Genomic DNA, 26673 nt, shown 5'->3' with positions numbered 1-26673 from the left:
TGCTTTGCAACCTCGGTGAAGCTAGCATTACGCTAAAACATATTTTCTCACACAGTAAAACAGAAAAATACTAGTAACCCTACTGCCAGTTAGTCGTTATTGAAATAAAAAAAAAAAAAAAACATTAAATCCATAGTCTGTGCCATGTGTAGCAAAGACTACCATTCTGTGCCATGAAGCAGTGACAGCCAGTTTATGCCATGTGGAGCACAGACTGTTGGTCCATGCCATCAAGCAGAGACAGTTGGTCAGTGCCATGTGAAGCAAAAACAGCCAATCTATGCCATGTGGAGCACAGACAGCTATTCAGTGCCATCAAGCACATACAGCTGGTCCATGCCATGTGGAGCACAGTTAGCCATTTAGGGCCATAAGGCACAGACAACTGTTACATGCCATGTGGAGCACAGACAGAAAACTTGTTTGTGCCATTTGGAGCATAGACAGCCAGCCTAGGCAGTGTGGAGCATGAATAGCTGGTCCATGCCATCAAGCACAGACAACTGTTCCGTGCCATGTAACGCAAAGACAGTTGGTCCATGCCATTTGGAGCAAAGACAGTCTACGCCATGTGAAGCACAGACAGTTAGTCCATGCCATGTGGAGAACAGAGAACTGGTTTGTGCCATTTTGCAGCACAGACAGCGGATGTAGCATAGAACAAATGTCTGTGCCACATGGAGCACAGATAGCCTTTCTGTGACACTGAGCACAGACCATTGGTCTGAAACACAGACAGCTGGTCTGTTCCATGTGGAGCACAGACGGTTAAATGCGTCATGTTTTTTTTTTTTTTGACCTCAATGACTTTTAATTTCAGTTGAAATGGAAACAGAATGAGTAAATTGGGCAAACAGCTCCAAAAAAGTGAGTTTACAGAGGAAAACGAGTTTGGTAATGAAGAAACAGAAAAGTGGGAAATAGAAGGTGAAAAAAAGTCTTTGACACCTTCGTGACGTCTGTGTCTTTAAACTTATCTGAGAAGCTACAGTTTTACTCCGGAAATGGAGGAATGAGACAGGAAAAACTGAGGTTTTTATGAGACAGAGAAGTTGAAGTGAGAGAAGAGAAAGGGATGACATGAAGGCAGAGATGGAGGAGAAGATAGAGAAACAGTCAGTGTTTATGAGTACAAGCAGCGCTAATAGATTCCCGCAGGCTCGTCTTTGATTGGCTGACCTCAGCGCCTCAACTTTTAGAGGAGCCCACATGAAAGCTGCTGCTATCGCGCTCTGTCGCTTCAGAGACGTTTCGTTCCACTCGTCTCTGAAGGATGTTCATCTGTACGTGTTGTTTAACCTCTTCAGCTTCTCCCATCCTGATATCAGTTTGTTGTTGTCCTCCTCCTGCTTCCTTTCCCGTCTCTGATCCCACTCTCCGACCTTTCTTTTCTTATTTTCATGGAAACGATTTTCTTCTCCTCATTTTTCCTTTGTTACTGTTTTGTATGTTTTCACTGTGTTGCGGTCACGTTTACCTCTCTCTATCTGAAATCTGATTGGTGTTCACGCCAGGTGGTTTGATCCAGGTGGTTTGTCCTCTCTGTGTTTCGCTCCCTCAGGTTCAGGGTCACATGCCTCCTCTGATGATCCCCGTTTTCCCCCACGACCAGCGCTCTCTGGCTGCCGCCGCTGCCGCACAGCAAGGCTTCCTCTTCCCGCCAGGCATGTCCTACAAGCCAGGTACACACACACACACACACACACACACTCACACACACACTGCAGTAGATCTGTTTTCTGGATAAACATCCACCTCCCTCAGACAAAAGCTCGACAACTCTGACAGCTCCACTCCAACGCCTCCTTCTCTCCTTCTCTCCTTCCCTCCTTCCCTCACTGCCACACACACACTCACACACACTCAAAGACAGAAACAGTGGGACCTCAGTCTATGTTAATGAGGTGTGTCAGGTGAGGAATGTTCTGGAAATGAGCGGGGAGATTTACAACTCCTGCTTGTTCACACCAGGAACAATAGATTGGACACGGCGAGGCCTGGAATGTCTCTTTAACGGCGTGCTGAAAGCATGTCAGTTACACAACACATCTGCAACATGGAATTTCACACTTTTACACACACACACTCACACACACACACTCACACACACACATGCCTGATCTCCTTGTACGCAGTGACCCAACAACGTCGGGGATAATGAAGAAAGAAAAGTCATACATTCCTCAAAACGTGGAGGAAAAGAAACGCAAACTTTAGAGAGATGACACACCGGACGCCTGTTGACACACATGCACACACACACACACACACACACACACACACACACACACACACACACACACACACACACACACACACACACACACTCACACACTTCTTAAAAACAAAGTCTTGGTCTCGTTGCAGGCGACACCACCTGCTTTCGTCCTCGTACATTCCTGTCTTGCGTGTGTGTGTTCCTCCAGGTGCGCTGACCCTCTGTGCTGCGCTCAGAGTAATCCCTGTTTATTCCTGCTGCAGGAGCACACACACACACACACACACACACACACACACACACACACACACACACACACACACACACTCACACACTCCCCCTGAGAGAGGGGTTAAAAAGCCATTATTACACACTCTGCTCTGACGGTGGCCCGTTTGGAACAAAAGCTCGGACATGGAAAACCTTTTAGGGCCGAACAGCGGGGCACTGGCGCTGCGCGGAGATGAATTCATGAGTGCATGGCAAAGAGGGGGCGCTGCACTCAGGCGCCCACGAGCACCAACAATACAAGTCATTAACCTTCAATAAAACGCTCACGGCCCTTCATCAGACATGAATAAAAACATGAAGGAGAGAAAAACGAGGGAGCAGGTCACTTCTCCTCCTCCTGCTTCACGTTACCTGTCGCTCTGTGTCTCCTCCAGGTGAGAACTACCCCATGCAGTTCATTCCATCCACCATGGCCGCCGCAGCAGCGTCTGGACTCAGCCCGCTACAACTACAGGTAAGTCCAAAGGCACACCTGGTCTCCTCCAGAGCTCCTCACAGAGCTGACCAAACTGAGAGGAGGAGCTGCATGGCTGCTCCTCAACGAGCAGAGAGCACACGTTGGTATCAGAGGGAAGCCAGCGACAACAGGCGGAAACAGCAGAGGAGAGTCATGCTGGGAAAACAGGCAGAAACAGGCAGACCAGTTAGAAACAGGCAGACCAGTCAGAAACAGGCAGACCAGTCAGAATCACACTTGAACCAATCAAATGCCAGAGAAGTTTCTGGAAAAAAATCGGTCACAAAATGTTGTCAAGCTGACGTATGGAGTCACACCTCAGCTGATAGCTGGTTCAGTTTGTGCAGTGTTATGTGTTACGTGTTGAGTAGACCCCAGCAAACTGCCTCTGACCAAGATATGATACATTAGAGGGCTGTATGTTATTTGGGAAGAATATGTCTTTTATTTTTTTTTAATGGTAGGATCAAATTCTAATGGGAGCCCAATTCTGCCATTTGGAAATAATAATTAATTTAAAAAGAGTCAAAATTGTAAGAAGAAAAGTCAACATAAGAAAAAGAGTCATAGTTATGGGCTAAAAAGTTGAACTAATGACATAAAAGACATAATTTTGAGCTAAAAAGTGAAATTAATGGATTAAAAAGTCATAGATATGAGAAAAAAATGAAATAAGGTTGAAATACTGAGATTAAAAGTCATAATTATGAGATAAAAAGTCATTATTACATTAAAAAGTGCATTTGATATAAAGCTGTGGTTATGAATTGAAAAGTCAAAATAATGAGATAGTGAGTGAATAATGAGATAGTGTCTTAGTTATTAGATAAAAAGTTGAAAATATGAGACAAGTCGAAATAAGATTAAAAAGTCAGAATTATTAGTTAAACAGTTTTGATTACGAGATAAAAGGTTGAAATAATGAGATGAAAAGATGAAATTATGAGAATAAAACTGAAATTTAACTGATAAACAGTTTTGATTATGAGATAAAAGTTAAAAAATGAGATAAAAGTCATAATTTTGAGATAAAAAGTCATAAATATGAGAAAAAAGATGAAATAATCAAATTAAGTGGGATAAAAAGTCATAATTATGGCATATAGAGTAATAGTTATGAGATAAGGAGATGAAATAATGAGATTAAATCCGTAATTCTGAGATAAAAAAGTTGTAATATATAAAAAGTTTAATTGACATAAAGTCATAGTTATGAAAAAAGAAGTAACATAATGACACAAGTTGTCTTAGTTGTAAGATAAAAGGTTGAAAGTATGAGATAAAAGTCAAAATGAGAATAAAGTGAGAATCATTAGATTAATAGTTTTGATTATGAGATAAAAATTTTGAAATTATGAGATAAGACGTTGAAAGCATGAGATTAAAAAGTCTGAATTATCAGATTTATAGTTTTGATTATCAGATAAAAGTCATAGTTATGAGATAAAAGATGAAATAATGAAATAAAGTGGAAATAATGAGATTAAAAGTCATAATTATGGCATAAAGAGTAATAGTTATGAGATAAGAAGTTGAATTCATGAGATAAAATGTTGAAATTATGAGATTAAAACTGAGAGATATTGGATATGCAGTTTCGACTCTGAGATAAAAAGTTGAAATAATGAAATAAATGTTCAAATATTGAGATAAAATGCTGAAATAAAAAGTTAAAAATGAATATATGAAATAAAAAGTTGAAATTACAAGATTAGAATTGAGAGATATTGAGTTAACAGTTTTGATTGTGAGATGAAAAGTTGAAATAATGAGATTAAAAAAGTCAGAATGATCAGATGTCAGCTTTATTTCCTGTCAGTCTGAGCGATGTTAACTTCATTAAATAAAACAGAAGGACAGGTTGGATAACAACGCAGCCCTACAGGCCCATGCTAACATGCTAGCATGCTAACCGGCCTGTGCGCGGCCTGTCAGCTGCGTCAGACAAAAGCTGTTATGATGAATGTGGGAGGAATTCCGCCCCAGCAGCACAACACCTGGCCCGAGCAATTCATCACATACTTTCTGTGTGTTTGACACCTGTGCTGTGAGAGCTGCTCTCAGCCTAATGGTTATCACCCGCACGTTTACATCAGAGGAGAACAGAGAGGAGAGGAGAAACTGCTGCTCCCTGAAGGCGCTTTGGAGTCCCACAACACGACCCCTCCGCCCCTCCTGCTCCACCTTCCCCAGAACAAAAACCCTCAGCGGCTTTTTCAGGCCAGACAATGTCTCTTCATCACGTCAGTCATTAGCCGAGCTCGGCTTTTGGATCTCACAAGAATCCTTATCTCAGTTTATTCAATTGGCATTGTGGTTGGCGCCTATCGAGGCCCTCATTAGCCGCTATTGACTTAGCAAAGCACGGCCCTGCGCCGAGGGGAGCCGCGCGGCGCCGCAGCCCGTCTCCACTCCTCCTGCCTTTGAAATGATCAAAAGAGTCTCTTACCTCTCTGCCACTCTTGTGCGAGAGGTAAGAGGATGAATGATGTCGGAGATGCAAACTCATTCACATTTGAACGGCACAGAAAGAGCGGCAGAGAGGAACCTGAATGAAAGAGGAAGCTTCTCATCACGCCGTTGTCTGCGGTGGAGCAGAGACCGGGGGCGGGAGGAAGACAGAGGCAGCTCTGGCGCGCGGGAAGTGTTTCTGCCTGAAAAAAAGCCTGATTATCTGAGGAATTTAGTGAGGCGAGGCGCTGGCTTCCAGCACATGTTTGGACATTGTTTTGACAACAATGAACACGCCAAAAGCAATCACGGCGAGATTTACGAGGTTGACTTGTGTTTTCTGCGTATCTCTATCTCAGACAGTAGCTGCCTTTGTGCCGTGGAGTCGTGGAGCTGTCAGGCAGGCGGCACTGAATGAAAAAGGTGTTCAGGATCTGGATGATAATAGTAACACCTGCTCCGTGTACATTCTGCTTTTGTTCGTTATATGTTTCAGCCTCTTTAAGCGATCAACGCCTCACTTTAACCCCGCAGCCTGTAAATCGTCTCTGTAGGAGGCATCCGCTGTCTGAAAGCTGCCTGATGTGACACGTACAGGGTTTCCCTCCGCAGAGACTCACTCAGAGTGACGAGCTCGTATCAAACACACCGTGAGGTCTGTACTCAGAGGAGAAAAATAAACTCTGAAGGAAAAACGTGTCAGGATAAAAAGAGTGACGTAGGAAGGATGGGAGGGAGAGGGGTTCATGAAACCAGGTTTTTCCATCAGGCTGTCTGAACACGAGATGTGAGTGTTGAGCTGACTCATTTTAACTCAGGTGTCCAAAACGTATCACCAACCAAACTCGTAAAATCACAGAATACATGGTCTGTGCCATATGAAGCACAGACAACCACTCTGTGCCATATGAAGCACAGACAACCACTCTGTGCCATGTGAAGCAAAGACAACCAGTCTGTGCTATGTGGAGCACAGATAACCATTCTGTGCCACGTGAAGCACGAATGGTGGTTCCATGCCATGTGAAGCATGGATAGTTGGTCAGTGCCATGTGTAGCACAGACAGTTTGTCAGTGCTATGTGTTGCACAGACTGTTGGTATGTGCCATGTGGATCACAGACAGTTTGATCTGAGCCATGTAGAGCACAGTTAACAGATTAGTATCATGTGGAGCACAGACTGTTGATCTGTTCCATGTGGATCACCGACAACGGGCACGTACCATTTGTTGCACAGTTAGTTTGTCAGTGCCATGTGGAGCACAGTCAACAGGTCAGTGCCATGTGAAGCATAGACAGTTGGTCAGTGCCATGTGGCTTCTCGACAACAGGTCCATACCATGTGGAGCACAGGCAGTTGGTCAGTGCCATGTGAAGCACAGACAACAGGTCAGTGCCATGTGAAGCACAGACTGTTGATCAGTGCCATGTGTTGCAGAGACAGTTTGTCAGTGCCATGTAGAGCACAGACAGTTTGTCAGTGCCCTGTGGAGCACAGACTTTTGATCAGTGCAATGTGTTGCAGAGACAGTTTGTCAGTGCCATGTAGAGCACAGACAGTTGGTCTGTGCCATGTGAAGCACATCCTATTTCCCCTTGTGTGTCTTACTGTTCAGCAGGGTCTCATATCCACTGTGTTCCCTCCTCACTCATGGTTTCAAAACACCATCAGAACAAAAATCACTTTGCTGTATAATTAAAGTAAAACACTGACAGCAGAGTTGGCAGATTTTTTTCTTTTATTTTACAGTGATATTTTTACAGTGCTGTATTTAAACATAAAAGAAAACAAAGTTAAAATTCCCCATAAATTTACAGTTATTTGTTTCAGTTTGGTTTTAGAACAGAGGAAAGTGATATAGTGAGACAGCATTGACACAAAGTAGACATTTCTTCCAAAACAAATGCACGCCATAGGAGAATGGTGTCACAGCGCTGCCTGCTGCTGCACTCAACACCTCTGGACCAGGTCTGCATCTGAACCCTGCTGGAAACCTGAACTAACTCTGACTTGCCTGAGACCACCCGCGTGTCTCCATCCAGCACTACCTTTAGCCCTCTGGCCTGCATGTAGCCATGGCGGTTACGCTGTAGTGCCACAGTGGCGCTCTCTCTGTCTCAGCTCGGGCTCTGCTCGTCATTGGCTCTGCCTCTGAGAGGGGAGGGACAAAGACCCTCACAGCTCGTGGGAGTGGATGGGGTCTGAAGACAAGCTGCTGCTGCTGCTAACTTCCTGTGGCTTTACGCAGAGTGCTGTGGCTCTGAGCTGCTGGTTGCTGTGTTAGTGATGGACTGTGGTAGCTGCAGTTAGCATCATGGTGTGTGAGCTAGTGGGTGAAGTGTGATGTAGCTGCATGCATTAACAGGTTGGAGTGACCGGCTCAGGAGCTGCAGCTTCAGAGACTTCAGTCCAGCTCACATGGTGACTTTTCCTCCTTTTCCAGGTGTTTCTGAGTCATTATCATCAAACAAACTTCCATCTAATCCGTGCATCAGCTCAGCTGGATTAAAGACATTCAGGAGAAACAAAATATACTTTATCTTCACGACAAAGACAAAAAAGTTTGTTCAATTATATAGTAAAAATCTTGCAAATAATTCTCTAAATAAGAAGTTTTTGTGTTTACATAATTTTACAGGATATGTCTAAAAGAAATTGAAAATATTTGAAAGAAATAAAAAAAAACATTTAATGTCAAAATTTAAGTGAATTTGCAAATAAGATTTAAAAAAATAAAATAAGAAATTTGAAAAATTTGGCTAAAATTTCTAAAGTTTGCAATTTTTAAACAGGGGAAATCTAAAAAAATATGAAAAACAATGTAAAAATTTACCAAATATTGAAACCTTAAAAATTTAAAAAAAAAAAAATCATAAATTTCATTTATTTCATTTATTTACTAAAAATTTACAATTTTTTTTTTCAAATACTTTCCTAAGTTTTGAAAATGCAATTCAAATAACTTTTAAAAGTTTGCAGAAAATTAAATAAAAGTTGACATTTGTAAAAAAAAAAAAAATCTCAAAAAATTGATTTTTTGAAATTTCAAAAAGTCAAAAATTAACAATTTTTTTTTAAATTGCAACAATCTGAAAAAAAATTAATATGTAAAAATTTTGCAAAACATTTGAACAATTCATAAATTTTAAAAAAATGATTTTTTTTTGTAAAAATTTAAATGTCATATATTTTTTTCTATTTTGATAATTCATTTTGAATAAATTGCTTGAATTAATTTGTTGTAAAAAATCAGTGTTTTCTTCTAGATGAGTCTTTTTGTAGATGTAGTTATCTTCCCAGGGCTGTAAAACTTGAGGTTAGCCACAGGTGCATGGAAAGTTGGTGGGCTGATGATGTTGTAGGAGGTGAAGTAGAGCGGTGGCAGGCTTTATTGACAGATGGGATGAAGATTTAGTTCAACTAAATGTTAACACAGGATTTTATTTAGTGTCAGAGTCTTTAATCATCAATACCCTCTGGGTTTAGGACCCTCGGTGTAAACGATCCTCATTCCTTCCTGCTAACTCTGCGTTAGCGTCCTCCTCGGCTACACGCCGTCATCCAGCACACACCAGCTGGCGTCCAATCGTCTCCATGGCAGATCTGTGCTCGCTCTTGCTGCAGGACGGACAGATGTTGTTTCCAGACTCTTCCAGATGTTTCTGCCCGTGGCGTGCATTCAGACAGCTGGCTCTGATGGTCAAGCAGCGTAAACGAGGGAGACACACTGGAAGTTTATAGAGAAGACGGTGAAGGTTGTCTTCTGAGTCCCTGTCAATCCAATCAACCAATCAGACGGAGCGTAGGATGACAGAGAAGTGTTGACCGATCATAACCTGATCGGGCCGTATTGATTGCACGCTGCCGTCGGCGTGGGAACGCCATGGGGCCGTTTGTTTCCTGAGCCTTCCACGAGCAGTGATCCCTGCTGAAGAAAGCGCTCTTTGTCACGGCTGACGCGGCTGAAGTACAGTTGCTGGGCTGACATTCCTCCTGAAATCATAAGACAGATCCTGGCTGAGCGTCTGTGTTCGGCCTGATCCTGAGAAACAGACTCAGAGCCCGGGGCGAGCAGCTCTGCCCTCTGCCAGCGAGGATAAACACAGGCAGAATGAGCGTCTTTGTCTCAGACGGAGGACAATGATCAGGAGGGAATCTGATGTTTCAGCTGATAAACCGAAGCATCTGTTGGTGCGGAGAGGAGGCACTGAGATCATGATTGTCTCCTTTCTCTGCTGTCAGTCCGTCTTCCTCCTCCTCTGCTCCTCAAACCTGCTGGAAAACACAAAACCTCGTTTGTGAGATCGTTCGCAGCTCGATGCTGAAAGAGGCTCAGCCTGACGGGACGGGTCGGTCTGTTTTTTCTTTTTTTGTTCCTGAAGTCTGAAATCAGGTCTTTAAAAGTCTCAGTTTCACTGTGGAAGCTCTTCAAATTGAAACAGCACTTTGATAATCTGATTAACAGGTTGGACAAGTTATCGGCATTTTTAGGCGTATCAGCATCAGCATTTTTTTTCTGTTTTACGGCCAAGAAAAAAAGTGAAATCTGGGTCATTTTGGCTCTGATGCATCCCCGTCTCAGTTTTTTAAAGTTTCTTTTTTTAACTTTTTAAGACGGCCTCTGAGCCTGGAGCTGTTTGATAAAAAGGCTTTAAACAAAGTGACGTGTTGGAGTTTGTATTATTCAAAGTTTTCACTTTTACTGCAAATGAATATCGGCCCAAATATCGGCCTCCTTGACTTATATTAATCAGTATCAGTATCGGCCCTGAAAAAAACATATCGGTCTATCTCTGCTCCAAACCAGGGGCTCCCAAACCACCAGAGACCCCTGCTGTGGGAATAAACTCACAGACCAATCAAAAACAGAAAAAATCAGACAAAAGAAGTTGTTAAATTTAGCCGACATGAAGGAAACAAGTCTATGTTTCTAGACCGTTTTGGACTCTGGATTTCATGAGCCTAGCTTTGGGAACCACTGGACTATCAGGACTTCCTTGCTCTCCTCTTGTTTCACACCTCTTCATAAGAACTATTAAAGTCTGTGCAAATAAAAAATACATTTTTTAGGGCTGTGACTTTAACGTGTTAATTGGATTAATCAATTACACCGCACATTAACGGGTTATAAAAATCAACGCAAGATTAACTCATTAGCTGCCATTTTCAAATCATCTTGAATGATCTATAAAGACCCAAATAATCTTGTTTTCTCTGACCATGTAAACACCAAAGTTACTTAAGAAGAGTTGACTCTCTTCTTTTATGTCTCTCTTCCTGTTTTTGGTCCAAAAAACAGACAAATCAAACTTTTTTGGTCGCATTCATCTCAGGTGCTCCATCCTTTGATCCTCTCCATGATCTCCATCGTCTTTCCTCTCGATGGCGCCGCTCTTTCTCTCTGAGCTACAGAAACACATCCTCAGTTGGAGCATGAGCTGCCTGAACTTTTCTGACTGTCAGCGTCTCTCTGTGTCTCTGTCATCTCACATTTCTCCTCATATCCATGCTGAGCTCTCATCCAAAGAGAGCACCGCTCTCACCCACAGTAGTTTACGAGCAGGATTTTGATTGACAGGGTCCACCAGACCCCGCCTCCCTCCGCTGAAAAATATAATTTACTTCTATAGACGCAGTAAACAGCAATCGAATGTCAACGACAGGGAACACGGACACTTTAATTAATATTGACCAGTTAAAAAAAAAAGGATTTACAAATCTTCTCTTTTTCATGTATTCATTCGATTAGTCACTCACTTTAATTTTGTAATGCCCTAGAATTCAAATTCTTTATGTGGGGACCTGAAGCAGATATAAGATTAAAATGTGATTAATTCGATTAATTAATTACAAATCCTGTAATTAATTAGATGTAAAAAAAAAAAAAAAACATCCTCTGAACAAAATAAACAGGATTTTGTTGTTTACGCTTGTGTATGAGAATATTCAATCATTTAGTTTTCTACCAAAATCTGTTTGAACTGAAAAGTGTTGCTTCTGATGCTGAATATTGATGTGATTAAAAAGTGATTAATTACGATTAATTAATTACAAATGGCATGATTATTTTGGTTAAGAAGTCCCACCACTAATGTTTTTCCTCTGTTTGCTGTTTTGAAGTCTTGAGTCTGATTTGAAGAAGTGTGTGTGAGGCTTTTAAAGAGCAGGTCTGAAGATTTCAGCGCGATAAGCCCAGAGGATCCAAACATCCTGACAGTCAGACAGACGGCTGCTTCGTCCAAAGTCAATTTGTAATTTCAGAAATTGCGGCATTGTCTTCCCTGGAGGCTCGACCGGACAGCAGGAAGTGTCCGTCTAACTGTTTACGCTGCACATCGCCCTTCCCGCTCGCCCTCCCCGCTCGCCAATCAATCTCAAGTGTCTTTAAGAAAATGGGCTGAAAGCTCCGTCCTCAGCCGTGGGTTTGTTGGACGCGGGGCTTTTCTTTCTGCTGCTGGCAGCACATCGGCAGAGGGTGTGGGGTGCTAAGCGTGCGTTTTTACCTCACAGGCTCGATGGCGGCTCCCTCAGAGCCCTAAGAATATCAGGCATCACCAGGAGCGCGTCTGCGGTCGGCGTGATTGACGGACAGGCCTCGGCGGCGGCCCGTCCAGGCACATTCTTACGGGGGTCTCATATCGCCGGGGGTTGGCCCGGGCGCTCCCGGTGCCTTCCAAAGAAAATAAGCGGCGTGACATCAGGCTTTGTTTCAGCGGCGAGGCCCCTTCTGTTTGTGTTTAATATCGCTCCCAGAGAAGTGGAAAGAGGGCCAGCCAATTCCTCTGCTCGGCCCCAACCGCTGCGCCTGGCGCTCGGCCGCGGAGCGACGGTGGTCTCGTGTGTCAGAGGAGCAACACTCCCCCCTCCTGCTCCTCTCCTCCTCCTCCTCCGCTCACTCTCTGCTCCCAGGAGGCTTTGCAGTTTTGACTACAGGGAAATCAGATCTCACAACAGCGGGGGCCGGTTAGGCCGAGGGGCCGCGAGTGAAAACAGAGGGATGGAGGGAGGTGGAGGAGACGAGGGGAGACAGAGAGATGAGGAGGGAGGAGGACACAGGGAGTATGGATGAGGTGAGAGGAAGGAGAGGAAGGAGGAGAGGAAGGAGGGGGAGTCTGAGCGAAGGCCAGCGGCGTCTGGGTGGTTTTCCTGAGGACGGCTCTTTGATTCTGCGGCGCTCGCGCGGCGATGCGTTTGGACAGGGGCTGTGGTGGTTAGAGCGGCGGTTTGTTGGCCGCCGCGCTTTGATTCAGCAGACCCTGGACTCTGCGCCCAGCGTTTGACTCTCTGATTTTTGTTGGAGGGAAAATCCAAAGCGCTTTTTCTCGGCTCGGTCTGATGTTTTTCGTCCAACGCTGAAGGCAGATGGCTCCGACTTTCCAAGGCTTTTTCTAAGTGCTCTATTATTTTTACACTGTTTTCAAGTGTTTTTAAATCGACTCATGCCTGAGACGTAATTGCCGTGTGACTAACCCTCCTTAAACGTGATTATCTGCCATTGTCTTTGGGATGGAAGTCAGCGGAGGAACTCGATTGCCCAGACTCTCAAAGCAAGGACGAAGCAAATATGACGAGATTGATCTCAAGTGTTTTTGAAACTCATAAAGAATTGTTCGCCGCGCGACTTTGATTCAGTTCTCTGTGACTGTTCTCACTTTGCTCTGCCTGGAGCGCCTTCAGAGGAGGTTAAACCGTTCGAAACAATCCCGCCGGGCTTCAAACCTGTTTCTTTATTTATTTCTTTTCTTTTGGCTCTGAAACATAAAGGAACCAGCTGCTTTTGTCCAGTATCCAGCCCGGCATTGTCTGAGAAAGTTCAGGTGCAGAGCGAAGCCCAGAATTTTCACAAGCTGTTTAAAGAAACACAACTCTTTTTAAATCTGTTTTACATCAAATCAGACAAAACTTTTCTTCCATTAGGTCTGTTAGGATTAACAAAATTATTTCTATTTGTTAACTGCAAGAATCATGACAGGGAGGGTTACACAGAGATTTTTTAATGACTTTCTTATAAGTCAGAAGTTAGATACATTACTTTAACCTTCGCTTTAGGTCGCTTTAGTTTACCACCCTTTGAGGACATGAAGGACAAAAATGTCCTCCACCAAAAACTGATGTAAAAACATGACAAATACATTTTTATTCTACTTTCTTTTTTTTTCAAATTGATGAATTAACTTCATTCCTAATCAAAAATACGATTTTGTTTTAACGTTTTAAATGTCCATTTGGTTACAGGATGTCACTGTTTAAATTACATTAAATACAAAAAAAGAATTAAAAAAAATAATTAAAACAAACCAAAAAAACAAAAACAAAAACAAAAACAGAAAAAAAACAACACAAAAAAATATTTTTTTTTTCCAGATCATTTCTTTCAAATTGATGAATTCACTTCATTCCTAATCATAAATACGTTATATTGGATATTTTTTAAATTATTATTCTAATGTTTTAAATGCCCATTTGGTTACAGGATGTCACTGTTTAAATTACATTAAATACAAAAAAAAAAAATTATAAAAAACAAAAAAAAAGACAAAAAACGAAACAAGCAAACAAAAAAACAACACAAAAAAGAAGTTTTTTCCCGGATCATTTTTTTTTTCAAATTGATGAATTCACTTCATTCCTAATCAAAAATACGATATATTCAATATTTTTTATATTATTATTTTAACCTTTGAAATACCCATTTAATTACATGAAGTTGCTGTTTTTAAATTACAATAAATTAAAAAAAAAAAAAAAGGGGGGAAAAAAACAAAACAAAAAAATGAGTCGTCTTTCGGATCACGACTGTCAGAGGGCGTGGAATCATCTTTGAAATCAGGATTGGAACCAACCAATCAGCTCTCAGCAGACTGTGTCCTGCCTAGCAACAGGGTGAACCACACCTCCTCGCTAAGAGCCGCTCAGAGCTGCTCTCAGAAAGCAACAGTTTCAGGCTGAAACCCAAAAGTTTTGTTGTGTTTCAGCCTCATGCTTACATGGAAACAACGTTTTAGCCGACCTGAAACACAAACTTTTAAAAATGGCCTCCAAAGTCCCAACACAGTTTCCGTGTAAACAGTAGGCCGGCGTTTTCAGTGGAAATGTTGACGTCACACTCCGCTTCATGTATCCAACAGTCCAACAGTCCAACAGTCCATCAGTCCCGTCGTCCCGTTGTTAGGATGGTGGTGATCTGCCGTGTTGATCTTATGCTGCTCTGTGACTGTCTTTAACTAAATGAGCATCTGTTGCTCCACTTCTGCTCTTATCATTCACCAACACACCAGATGATCAGCCCAACTCTACTTCAGAGGAGATCTACCAAAAGCTGCTTCAGGACAAGACAGTTATAGCACCACCTACAGGCCTGGCATGCTTACTGCAGCGTTTTTTTCTCTGCGTTTTTGCATTTTGGGATGAACTGTTGTTGTGTGTTTCTTGCTCTGACCTCTCTGAGAGGATTGGTGAATATGGGCCCTGGGCTTTACCGAGCTGTTTTAACGTGTAGTAATCTTAGGGTCAATCCTAATTCAGCCCCTCAGCTCCTGGTTTTGCGTGTTCAGGTCTAGTGAGGGGATGTCCCAGTTCTCCGTGAGGCTAAGGTGAAGGGGAAACAAAGACAAACAAGGGCCTGACCTGAAACCATGGGGTTTGAAAAACTCCCCATGATGTTGATAATTTATCAGACATCCAATCCTTTGCTCCTCCACGTAAACATTAGCCATGTTTTGAAATTGCTAACGTTTTAAAGATTGAGAAAAATAAAGCTTCAGAGCTCCTTAAGTTTATTTTACAATTTATTTTTACTTTGTTTTAAATTTGTTATATATTCATTAATTTATTCTTAGATTTTATAAATTTTATATATTTATTTTTATATTTTATATTAAATTATTTTTAGATTTTATAATTTTTAGTTTTTATTTATTTATTTTTAGCTTTTATATTTTTTATTTATTTATTTTTGGATTTTATAATTTGCATTTATTTATCTCTTAATTTTTTTATTTTTATTTATTATTTTAGGTTTTATACTTACTAATACTACTAATATTTTTAATTATTTATTAATTAGTCATTATATATTTTTTATTTATATTTTATATTTCATTTAATTTTATTTTTTTTATTCTAATTTTATGTTTAGTAATATTTTTTAGTTTGCCTACTAATTGAGGAACAAGCTGCTTGGAGCATCTGCTGAAAGGATAAGTGTCTGAGATGGATTGAGATAATTGAAAATATGTTTAGCTGGAATAAATCTCCCGTCTGTTGGGGACTCTGCTGGGTTTGTGTTTTCCAGCGTTTCTGTCCACATGATGGAAATCTGTGTGAACCCTCAGAGCTCAGAGCTCAGAGGACGCGGCTGAAACAGGAAGCAGACAAAGATGGAGGCCATGGGAGAGGAAGAAGATGATGAAGAAGCGTCTGGCGAGCGATGCTAATAGCCTGTCGTTTCTTCTCCTCTCTGCAGCAGCTGTACGCCGCCCAGCTGGCGAGCATGCAGATCTCCCCAGGAGCCAAGATGACCCCCCTCCCACAGGCTCCCAACTCCTCCGGCCCCCTTTCCCCGTCCGCCCTGAAGAGCGAGAAGCGAGCGTCCAGTCCGGTCTCGCAGATCAAGGTGAGTCGACCTGGAGTTAGACGCAGAGAAAATGAGACCAAACTCAGAGGATGTTAGCACGAAAAAACAAACTGTGTCTCTATGGTAAACACACACACACACACACACACACACACACACACACACACACACACACAGACGACATGACGAGATCAGAGAGCGAGCTCAGGTTATTTCTGCGAGCGGTGGAGACGATGATCAGTGAGGTACGAGGAAAAGGCTGAAATCTGGTGAAACAACATTCAGCGCAGGAGTCGATTAGAAACAGCTTATTTCAGAGTCACACACACACACACACACACACACACACACACACACACACACACAGAAAAACTGACACTGGCGCTGGCTGCTGTTTGGCAGGATCCCAGACCCCTTCACTGGAGCGAGCGCACGCCTCATCTTTACTCCACGACCAGGAGTAATGGAAGCCATGTGTGTGTGTGTGTGTGTGTGTGTGTGTGTGTGTGTGTGTGTGTGTGTGTGTGTGGCACAGCTGCAGCAGGCGTCACAATAGACCGGCGTCAGAGCTCACCGCACTCAAACAGTAGTGCAGCAGCATCCAAACCCCCAGCTTCCCCCAACCCGCCCGCCCCGGCTCGGCTCTGGCTCCGGCTCTGGCGTGCCACCCGCAGCCTGAGCCACAGGCTCCGCCCCCTTTCCTGTCCTGAACCCCTCTTTCCTCCTGAAAACTTAGATCCAGACTCACTCAGAGCAGTTGTTCTGGCTTTACTTTGACGTCCTGAGGTTTTTCTTTGAGGTGATCATGAAGCTCTGAATGTGAGGAGGAGAATCAGACGAACAAAGGAAAGTCTGTGTCCTGAAAGGTGGACTGAGGTGGTTCTTGTCAGGGTCAGGGGGGTCAGTCATAGGTGGGATCAGACCTGACAGGGACGACAGGTCGTGTTATAAACCTGCTGCTGTGCTCAGCATCAAACTGAATCTCCAACAGGAAGTTTCTCCTCTGAGCGTCCTCCAGAAATGTTCAGACTCTAATCCGGTTTCTGCTCCTCTGACAGGAGGAGGGGTCCACACAGCCGCTCAACCTCTCAGCCAGACCCAAGACAGCCGACCCACTTCGCTCCCCGACGTCCCCCACACACAGTCTGTTCTCCGGGAACAAGACCAGTCCTTCAGGCCTGGGCAAAGGCCGCATCCCCAGCCCGCTGTCCGGCATGGGCAGGAACTCTTCTCTGGGTAGGTACCAAACACATCGGCCACGTTTACACCAGAGGTACCAGGAACTGCTCGTCAGGGGGACTGAGACTGGCACAGAAAGATGTGGTACTTCAGGATAAAAAAGTCCCAGGAACCTAAAACACAGAGTACCAGCAGAGTACAGAGGACTCCTACAGGTTTTAGAAAAACAAATTTACCAAATTGTCCCAAATTTTCAGGCTTGATGAGGAATCCAGAAAACAGTGGACTGCAGGAACTTTTTAATGGTTCCTTGGACCAACAGTCCCAGAAACTGGTTTATAATTTCTGTCGTAAATTTACGTCAGTCCCATGTTTACGTTCTGAGTAGCAGCGGTAAATCTCCAGCTCAGCATTTACATCAATTCTCTGTAACGTATGCAGCGAATACTTTTTATTTTTTTACACATTTACTCTCTCCAGAGGGGCAACACCTGACTGAGTGTCCCCCTCTCTCTGCTGGAACATAGTGGTATAATTCTCAATCGTCACATGTGATTGGCCGCCACACTGTCAATCAAAACTAAATTCAGTCATGAGCAGAGAGCTATGGAAGCCCATTACTGCCAGTTAAAATAAAAATAAAACAAAAAAAGTCTGAATTATAAGAAAAAATGTCAAAATAATGGGATAAAAAGTAAACATTATGAAACAAAAAGTCAAAATTGTGAGACGAAAAGTGGAAAGCATAAGATAAAAGGTCAAAATTATGAGATTTAAGTGGAAATTATGAGATAAGTCAGATTTACAAAATAAAAAGTTATAATTTTGAAACAAAAAAAATACAATTTTGAGATAAAAAGTAAAAATTTTGAGTGAGAGAAATATGAGAATAAATAAATAAATAATAAATATGAGATAAATCTTGAAATTATGAAGTTAAATGTCAAAATACAAAAAAGGTCAAAATAATGGGATGAAATGTCAAAGCAATGAGATAAAAAGTTGAATTTGTATGATAAAAAGTAATTTTTGAAAAAAAAAAATTGAGATTAAAAGTAAAAACTGAGATACATATCGAAATTCTGAAATAAACATTTCAATAATATGAAATAAAAAGTCTCAATTATAAGATGAAAAATCAAAATTATGAGATAAAAAGTAGAAATTATGACAAAAACCTCGAAATGACGAAATAAAAAGTTGAATTATGAAATACAAAGTCATTTTTATGACACAAAAAAGTCAAAATTATGAGATTAACAGTGAAATTATGAGATAATGTGAATTCATAAGATAAAAAGTCAATTATGAAACAAAAAGTCGAAAATATGAGATAAAAAGTAAAGATTTAGAGATAAAACTCAAAATTACGTAATAAAAAGTTGAAATATCTGAAATAAGAAGTCATAATTATAAAACCAAAAAGTCGAGATAAAGAGATTAATGATAAAAACTTATGAGATAAAAAGTCAATTATGAAATTTATCTCATAATTATGAGTTAAAAAAGAGAGATTTTACATTGTAAAATAATACTTTCCTCTAGTAATCATTTTGAAAACACTTAATCTTTTTGGCTGATAACCAGAATAGTTTTCTCACTGCTTCAAGATTCATCAAAGAAAGTTTGTGTTAATGGTTTTGAGGGAAAACATGATAAACTTGTTCTGGTTTAGTTGTTTTTTCTACTAAAGACTGTTAAATTCAATCAGACATCATTAATCAAACCCAGACGACCTTTAATGCTGAGATATAATGATGGTAGAAATATTTAAACTGCATTTTTATTCTGATTAAACCAGTTTCTCATGGAGCTGTCACACTCTGACCCTGTGTTTGTCAGGAAACTGATCTTTTGTGTTTCTTTCTTCAGACGTGAAGCTGAAACTCACGGTTTGAGTTGAGCTCTGAAAGTTTTCAGCTCAGGCCTGTGCTCTCCTCCTTTTTCACCCGCTCTCAGTGAAACACAGGGGTTTGGGTCAGACGCTGTAAAAACAAAGTGTACAGAAAGCTAAAGCTGAGCTAAATTTTCTTTACAGCTTCCTGAAATAAAGTCACAAACCTGCTACTGTACATGAGACGCTGTTTTTTCCAGCGTGTTATCCAGACCCAGCGCTGCCAAAGTTGTTTTCCTGCGCCGCTTGTGTCTAAACTTGACAAAACCTCCTCCCACTTGTTTACGCGCCGCGCTTCACACTTCTGAGGCCGACGCTCGCTGGAGGAGCGAGAAAGGAAATAAATAAAAGGATGCAAAGTTTCCGTCGCCCTCCGAGTTTAATTAGCAGAGGAGGAGGAGGAGGAGGAGGAGGAGGAGGCCCCGCGCGCCTGGGTGGCCGCTAACACGGCAAAAATAACCCGACAGGAACAGCAGCGAGCGTCCTCAAAGCCACTCCAGAGCAGCGCTGAAATTGTTTTCTGGGGGTTTAATGAGAGGCCTGGGACGGGCCTTAATCACAGATAGCAGAGGCAGCAGAGGTAGGGGAGGTAGGGGAGGTAGGGGAGGTAGGGGAGGTAGGGGAGGTAGGCCATGAAAGGCCTGACGCGCGCTGACAATGAGGCGAGGAAGCTCTTAAAAAGCAAATAACCTGTGCTGGTTTCACTGCTTCCGCTGCCGGGCTTTCATTGGGGCTAAATACAGGGCTTTGGACTGCTGTAAAACACACACACACACACACACACACACACACACACACACACACACACACACACACACACACACACACACACAGGTCTGTTGGTGGGTTGAGGTGTCTGCAGTCTATCGGGCACATGCGACGCCGCTCGGTTTGTCTGTGTGTGGCGGCAGCAGGGAGGAGGGAGGAGGGAGGAGGGAGGAGGGAGGAGGGAGGAGGTGTTTGGGTGGGGGATGTTTTTCCGGTGGGGGGGGGGCAGAGCTGTTACGCTGTGGACGGATGTACAGTAAGGAGGGAACAATACACAGCATGTGTGTGTGTTTTCTGATGTGTGTGAGAGAAAAACATGGTGAGAGCGTAAATCTTTCCTCTCCTGACGTCTGTTTGGCGCCGTGAAGCAGCGTCTCTAACAGCTGATTCTCATCCAACATGGCGGCAAAGCCAGGGCTAATGTCCGTCGCTGAGGGGTCGATGAAAACGTTGATCCGTACCCAGCAGAGGAGCAAACTCTGGAGCATACACTCACACACACACTCAGGCCTTTAGGAGGAACCTTTAGAGCAGTGCTTGTTCCAAAAGGTTCCAGGAACTAAAATCTAAAAAATACCTCATCAAGTGTTTTTGTCTGATTTTTAGACTCAGTCCAGAAAAATGTCTCATTTCAAGTTATCCAAAGACTAAATGAAGCCTGATTTGTTTGTGACAAGTCAAAAAAATCAGCCCATGAAACAAGAGAAAAGAAACTCGTTTTAAAACTTTATTCTTGTTTCAGGAAACTTCACAGAGTGGACAAAAGAACAAAAAACTGAATGATCTTTAAGCTCTGAATTGATTAGAGCCAAAATATATCAATATGACCCATATGAACCATCAAGACCACTTAGCTGGATCTGGATCAGGTCTGCTTTCAGTCCCTAGAGTCAGACCCAAAGTTGGAGAAGCAGCGTTCAGCTTCTATGCTCCCAATATCTGGATTAAAATGCCAGAAAACCTCAGGTCTGCTGAAACGCTGAGCTTCTTTAAATCCAGGGTGAAGACCCTGCTTTGTACAGCTGCCTTTGTTAGAGCATTTTAACAATTCATTTTAATAAGTTTTCTTTAAAAATAAAAAAGCCCACAGTTTTGCAACTCTGCAACTCTTCTCTTAAAGTCTTTCAACTTTTTTCTTTTAATCTTATTTTGTTTTATTGTATCTAATTATTTTTAATCTGCTTTTTAATTGAATTTTAATTTTTTTTAAAAAATTATTCTGTCTGTAAAGCTCTTTGAATTGCCTCGCTGAAATGTGTTATATCAGCGGGCCCCAACCTTTCATGCACCATGGAGCAGTTTAATGTCAAACAATATTTTCATGGCTCTTCTTCTGTCTCCTCTCTGGCTCCTTCACTCTGCCCAAAGAAACTTTCCAAAGGTGTTTGTTTTTTCTCCATTTTGCTCGCTTGGGGATTTGGTGTCAAGAATGAGTCATTGACGGATATGACAGAGAGAAGCCGGTCATTTCTCAAACTAAAACCCTGTTCAGAATCAGATAATAAGTCAAACTGAAATAATGGAAGTTGAGTATTTTTTATGTGCGGCCCGATACCAATTCACCCAGTAACAGTAAAAGTCTGGATTATAAAATAAGATGTCAAAATAATTAGATAAAAAGTAAACATTATGAGATAAAAAGTCAAAATTATGAAACAAAAAAGTTGAAATTGTGAGACGAAAAGTGGAAAGCATAAGATAAAAGGTCAAAATTATGAGATTTAAGTGGAAATTATGAGATGAGTCAGATTAACAAGATAAAAAGTTATAATTTTGAAACAAAAAAAATACAATTTTGAGATAAAAAGGAAAAATTTTGAGTGAGATAAATATGAGAATAAAAAAATAAATAATAAATATGAGATAAATCTTGAAATTATGAAATTAAATGTCAAAACACAAAAAAGGTCAAAATAATGGGATGAAGTGTCAAAGCAATGAGATAAAAAGTCTAAATTATGAGATAAAAAGTTGAATTTGTGTGATAAAAATTTATAATTTTGAAAAAAAAAACACAACAAAATTCTGAGATAAAAAGTAAAAACTGAGATAAATCTTTGTCATATCCGTCAATGACACCCACGGACCGGTACCGGTCCACGGACCGGGGGTTGGGGACCACTGTGCTCTATAAATAAACATGCCCTGCCTTAAGTTTTCATGATAATCTGTTGACCAATTCACTGTTGATGTCATCACACTGAAAAAAAATGACATCTTATCAAGTGTTTTTGTCTTATTTAAGTAAAAATGTCTTTTAGACTCAATCTGAGCCTCACTCACCTGAGCAGTCCAGATAAAAAGTGTCTGATTTTTAAGTTCTTCAAAGACAATTATTGCTTGTAATAAGTATAAAAACAAAATCTGCCAATGGGACAAAAAACTGAGCTCACTTTTGTCTTTAAATAACTTTAATTCAGACATTTTTCTGGGTAAAAGTGTCTCCAATTTAGTCTAAAAAGATATTTTCATCCAAAAATAAGATGAAAAACTTGACACGGTTTTTTGAGAATTTGGTTCCTGGAACCTTGTCTGATTTTCAGTGGAAAATGTCTTTTTAGACTCAGTCAAGAAAAATGTCTCTTCAAGTTATTTAAAGACGAAAAGAGCCTAAAAAGATGTTTTCTTCAAAAATAAGATGAAAAAACTTGATAGTTTATTTTTTTTATTTTTTTTTTTTTTAAGATTTTGGTTCCTGGAACTTTTGGCCCACAGTCATATTTTCAAAAAATGTAAAACAGTTTGCATGAATGTACCGATTTGAATTAGCTTAAAACTAAATTCTCTCACGTGAAATTCTCCATAAAAATGTCTGAAGGATGTGAAAAGTGTAGTTTGAATGATACTCAGAGAGTAATCACTCCACCTTCCTGAGGGGCAACGAAAGTGGTGTCAGTAACGTGTCTTTATACCACATTCTACTTGTTGAAAGGAACATTGAAAATAACGGACTAGCCCCTCAAATCCGGACCTCAGATTGGTGTGGGATAAGATCCATATCTGCATCAGAGTTGGGTTTTCTGACAGGAGTCGATGAATAAAATGAAGAGCCAGGTTACGTTAGCTCTGCTTGGTGAGGTTGGAGTTGGTAGATGAGCTCTGAACAAACAGTCTGCTCAGCCTTTATGATGGTGGGTAGAGGTGCTCATGGGAAACGGAGGAAAACTACCTGTTCTAGCCACAGGTGTCGCTGCAATCAACGTTAAACACACTCACTAACAACCACCTGTAGCATCGTGTTTCTACGTGGGAGAGACTCGAGAGCCGTGCACCTGACTTAACATGTCAGTTCAAGCAAACCACGGGTATTTGACACAAACCTGGTTAACAGGACTGTAACTCACGTCACTCTTTGACTCATGCTGCTCCAAACAGCTTTATCTGTTTGGAGTTTCCTTTCACTGTGGTTGTTTTTCTGTCTCTGTGCTACGTTCGCTATCATAGCTGCTCAACACACAGAGTCACTGAAAATCCTGCAGAGCCTGACCCTTTAAAGAAGACAGAGAGGAGAAACAGCAAATCCACTGAGACGTTAAAGCTAAAAATGTTGATTGAATAAATGCAGGGACAAAGTAAGATGATTAGCTGAGGAGAAGTCGACTTCACACAGAATTTAGCAGCAACTTTAAAAAGTGAATGTTTGTGAATGAGACCATGAAGCCCTGTCACTCAGAGAGACTGACACTCCTCTCCGCAGACATCTTGTCCAGCCTGAACTCCACGGCGCTGTTCGGGGACCAGGACGCGGTGATGAAGGCCATCCAGGAGGCGAGGAGCATGAGGGAGCAGATCCAGAGGGAGCAGCTCCACCAGCAGCAGCAGCAGCAGCAGCCGGGACACCACAGCCTGGAGGCCAAGCTGTCCGCGCTGAGCAGCATGAGCCTGAACAACGGCAACAAGGTCAGACACACACAGAAACACACACACTCACAGAAACACACACACACACACACAGAAACACACACTCACACACACAGACAGACGTATGGACAGATCACATGGAGCTGCACATCTGAGGATGCACAGGCATGTTTCACTGATGGGAATCACATGGACTAAATGCAGTTTTCAAAGGCATCTTCTTTCATGTGAGGAAAGAATTCTGATTAAAACGCTCTGCACACACACACACACACACACACACACACACACACACACACACACACACACACACACGGGGATGAACATACTGTACAGTGCATGTGACAGGCTTTAACAGGACGCCGTCTGAACTCTTTCACGAGCTGCGACTCAACTCCTCTTTTCTTTCAGTCCACTTTTTGTCCTCTCTAATTACTTTTCTCTTTTTTAATTAAATTTTTGCACATAAAAAAATGGATCAGCTTTCTGAGGGTGCGTGCTTAAGGATGAAATTAAAAGTAGGTCCAGTGTGACAAGGTTAGATTTAAAAACGCCGCTACGAGTAATTAAAGAGCGTCTAATGGGACATTTCTGAATAATGAATCACTTTCTGCGCTCGTCACCTGTTGCTGGAAACTTCCTACAGTCCTAAAAAACGCCGCACAAAGGGACTTTTGCACGGTGCAACCTTCGAATATAATTGTCCTGCATTAGTTGTGAGCTGAAAGTGAAGTTTTGAATAAAAAGCGAGCTCAGAAATTCACTGATTTTTAATCTGAAAAATGTCACAATGTGGAATAAAAACAGTAGGAATCAGGGCTACAGCCGTCAAACCGACACAGAGACTAGAGTTAAATAACATCATTCACACTAAGGGACAATACTTCACATTTACAGACGTTTACATTCAGAGTTTGAGAGTTTTTAGGATAAATTTTACAGTTTTTAAAAACCATCATCCTGCTGTCAGTGTTTCACTGTTATTTTACAGCAAAGTGATTTTTGTTGTGTTGGTGTTTAGAAACCGTGAGTGAGGAGGGAACACGGTGGATATGAGACGCTGGCACAGACAGTCTGTGCTCCACATGACACAGACTGGATGTCTTGTTTTATTTATTATTTTTATATTTAAAGTCTTTTTAAGCTTTAATGGCTTTAACCAGAGAGGAGAGGGCTGTGGATGGAGCAGGAAACAGGAAGGGAGTGAGGAGCGATGTGCGGGGAAGAGGTCACAGACTGGATCTGAACCCGGGTCACACCGAGGGCGACCTGGACCAGTGGTCAGGGACAGGAGTTGATACGATTTTTTTTACTGATGTCGATATTGTTTCTGCTTATCGATCAATTCTTTAACAGTTCCCTTATTAGTTCCTTTCTTTGATTTAAAGAAGTAGCAGAGGCAGCAGAGGGACTCGATCCACCGTCGCTATCGCCTGAAAATAATCAAACAACAGAAAAACGCTGTTTGTACTGCCTTTACTTCAGTCTGTATTAAGTGAAATATGTAATACGTTGATTAGTCTGGCTGCTCTGTGCTGATGCTATCACAGGACTTACGTATCCTCCATGCAGCGGCTGACGACTAGCTTCATGAGATACATGTGACTCCTTATATTTGGCAAATGTTGAAGCATGTTGCTGGTGTTTCCACCTTTCCATGTTACCACGCTTTAGACCCTTTTTGTACCGTCCACCATCTTTTTTTCCTCAAAGTCTCTGGTCAGGTCTGTGTTGACTGGCTCTCACATGACTGTTTTTTAAGGCACCAGGAGGAAAGGAATGGTTTAAGGAATCGTTAGGATAAACTGTAAATGATGTTGATGGATTGGTTTTTAAAGTGGGGGCCACCAGGGGGCTCAGAAAACTGGAGGGAATGGAAGAATAAGATTTAATTATTATTATTATTATCAAACATCTCAACTTAATTTCTTTTATATGTTATGTCCTAAACATACCACACGTAAATAACCTTAGTTGTTGGATTCTCAAGTTTCCGATCGTACCTCGGCCTGATGATGTCATGACCCGTGTCGACCTGGCGGTTTGCACCTGTTATTAAGCTGTCTGAAAAAGCTAAACTGAACTTTGAGGCTCCTCCCCCTGCCTAACTGCTGACTGCATGTCAGAAAGGAGTATTCCACCCAAATTTAATAATCATCCCAAAGTGAATAAAAGTTAGAAAATGCTTTCTTAAAGTTGGCATTTCTCTCCATATTTTGAAACGTTGTCGATTTCCAAAGGGGCCCCCGGTCAGAAGCAAATGCTGTTTAGGGGTCTCGGCACGGTAAAGTTTGGGAACCCCTAACCTAGACCTCCAGACTGTCTGGGCTCCTTACACTTCTTGTTTATACACAGTAAAAGCAGCGACAACATCATCGGGTACATGGTCTGTGCCATGTGGAGCACAGACAGTCTATGACACCCCCTCACACCGTCTGGATGTACAACAGGCTGCCTTATCCGCTGCGTTTCCTTCTCACTCACGGTTGACATTAAATGAAAATGAAGACAAACTGATGACGGACAAAGCGACCAGCGACACACCTGTCAGTCTCCTCAGGTGTCTGTCTAACATGAGTCTGGTTCTGCCCGAGGATTCTGCCTGTTAAAGGGAAGCTGTTCCTCCCCATGGAGGGTTCAGGTCAGATCAGACTCCAGATCTGGTCTTGATGATGGGTTTCTGAGAATAAAGTGTCGTTAACGTTAACATTAACTGTTCATGTTTCTGTAAAGTGTCACGAGATAACGTTTGCCATGATTTGGTGCTATAGAAACAAAGATTGATTCATTGATTGAAAGTGTTTCCAGGAGAGGAGCGGTGCGTCCTGTTTGGAAGTTTTATGGTTTTAAAAAATCTGACATGGATCAAACAACAGTTTACTGTCAAAACAACAATTATTGAAACCGTGAGTGAGGAGGGAACGAGCGCAGCGGCCCGACATGACGCCTGAATTAACAGATAATATACCTGTAAAA

At 41.8% G+C, this 26673-nt stretch overlaps 1 protein-coding gene across 1 annotated transcript in view; it reads left to right on the top strand.

The window, feature by feature from the left end:
• Nucleotides 1-26673, top strand: part of LOC141796851 (transcription factor SOX-6-like) — a 164561-nt gene that overhangs the window by 115189 nt on the left and 22699 nt on the right. Inside the window, exons 8-12 of the mRNA XM_074678135.1 lie at nt 1562-1682; nt 2884-2963; nt 15885-16034; nt 17054-17231; nt 23534-23736. Of these exons, the coding sequence (XP_074534236.1) occupies nt 1562-1682; nt 2884-2963; nt 15885-16034; nt 17054-17231; nt 23534-23736 (732 nt within the window). The remainder of the gene's footprint in view (nt 1-1561; nt 1683-2883; nt 2964-15884; nt 16035-17053; nt 17232-23533; nt 23737-26673) is intronic.

Source organism: Halichoeres trimaculatus, unplaced genomic scaffold, assembly GCF_033239565.1.
Source record: "Halichoeres trimaculatus isolate MK-OKI-2021-1 unplaced genomic scaffold, fHalTri1.1 fHalTri1_scaffold_10, whole genome shotgun sequence".
Taxonomy (NCBI): Eukaryota; Metazoa; Chordata; class Actinopteri; order Labriformes; family Labridae; genus Halichoeres; species Halichoeres trimaculatus.
This window is presented reverse-complemented; position numbering and strand designations above follow the sequence as displayed.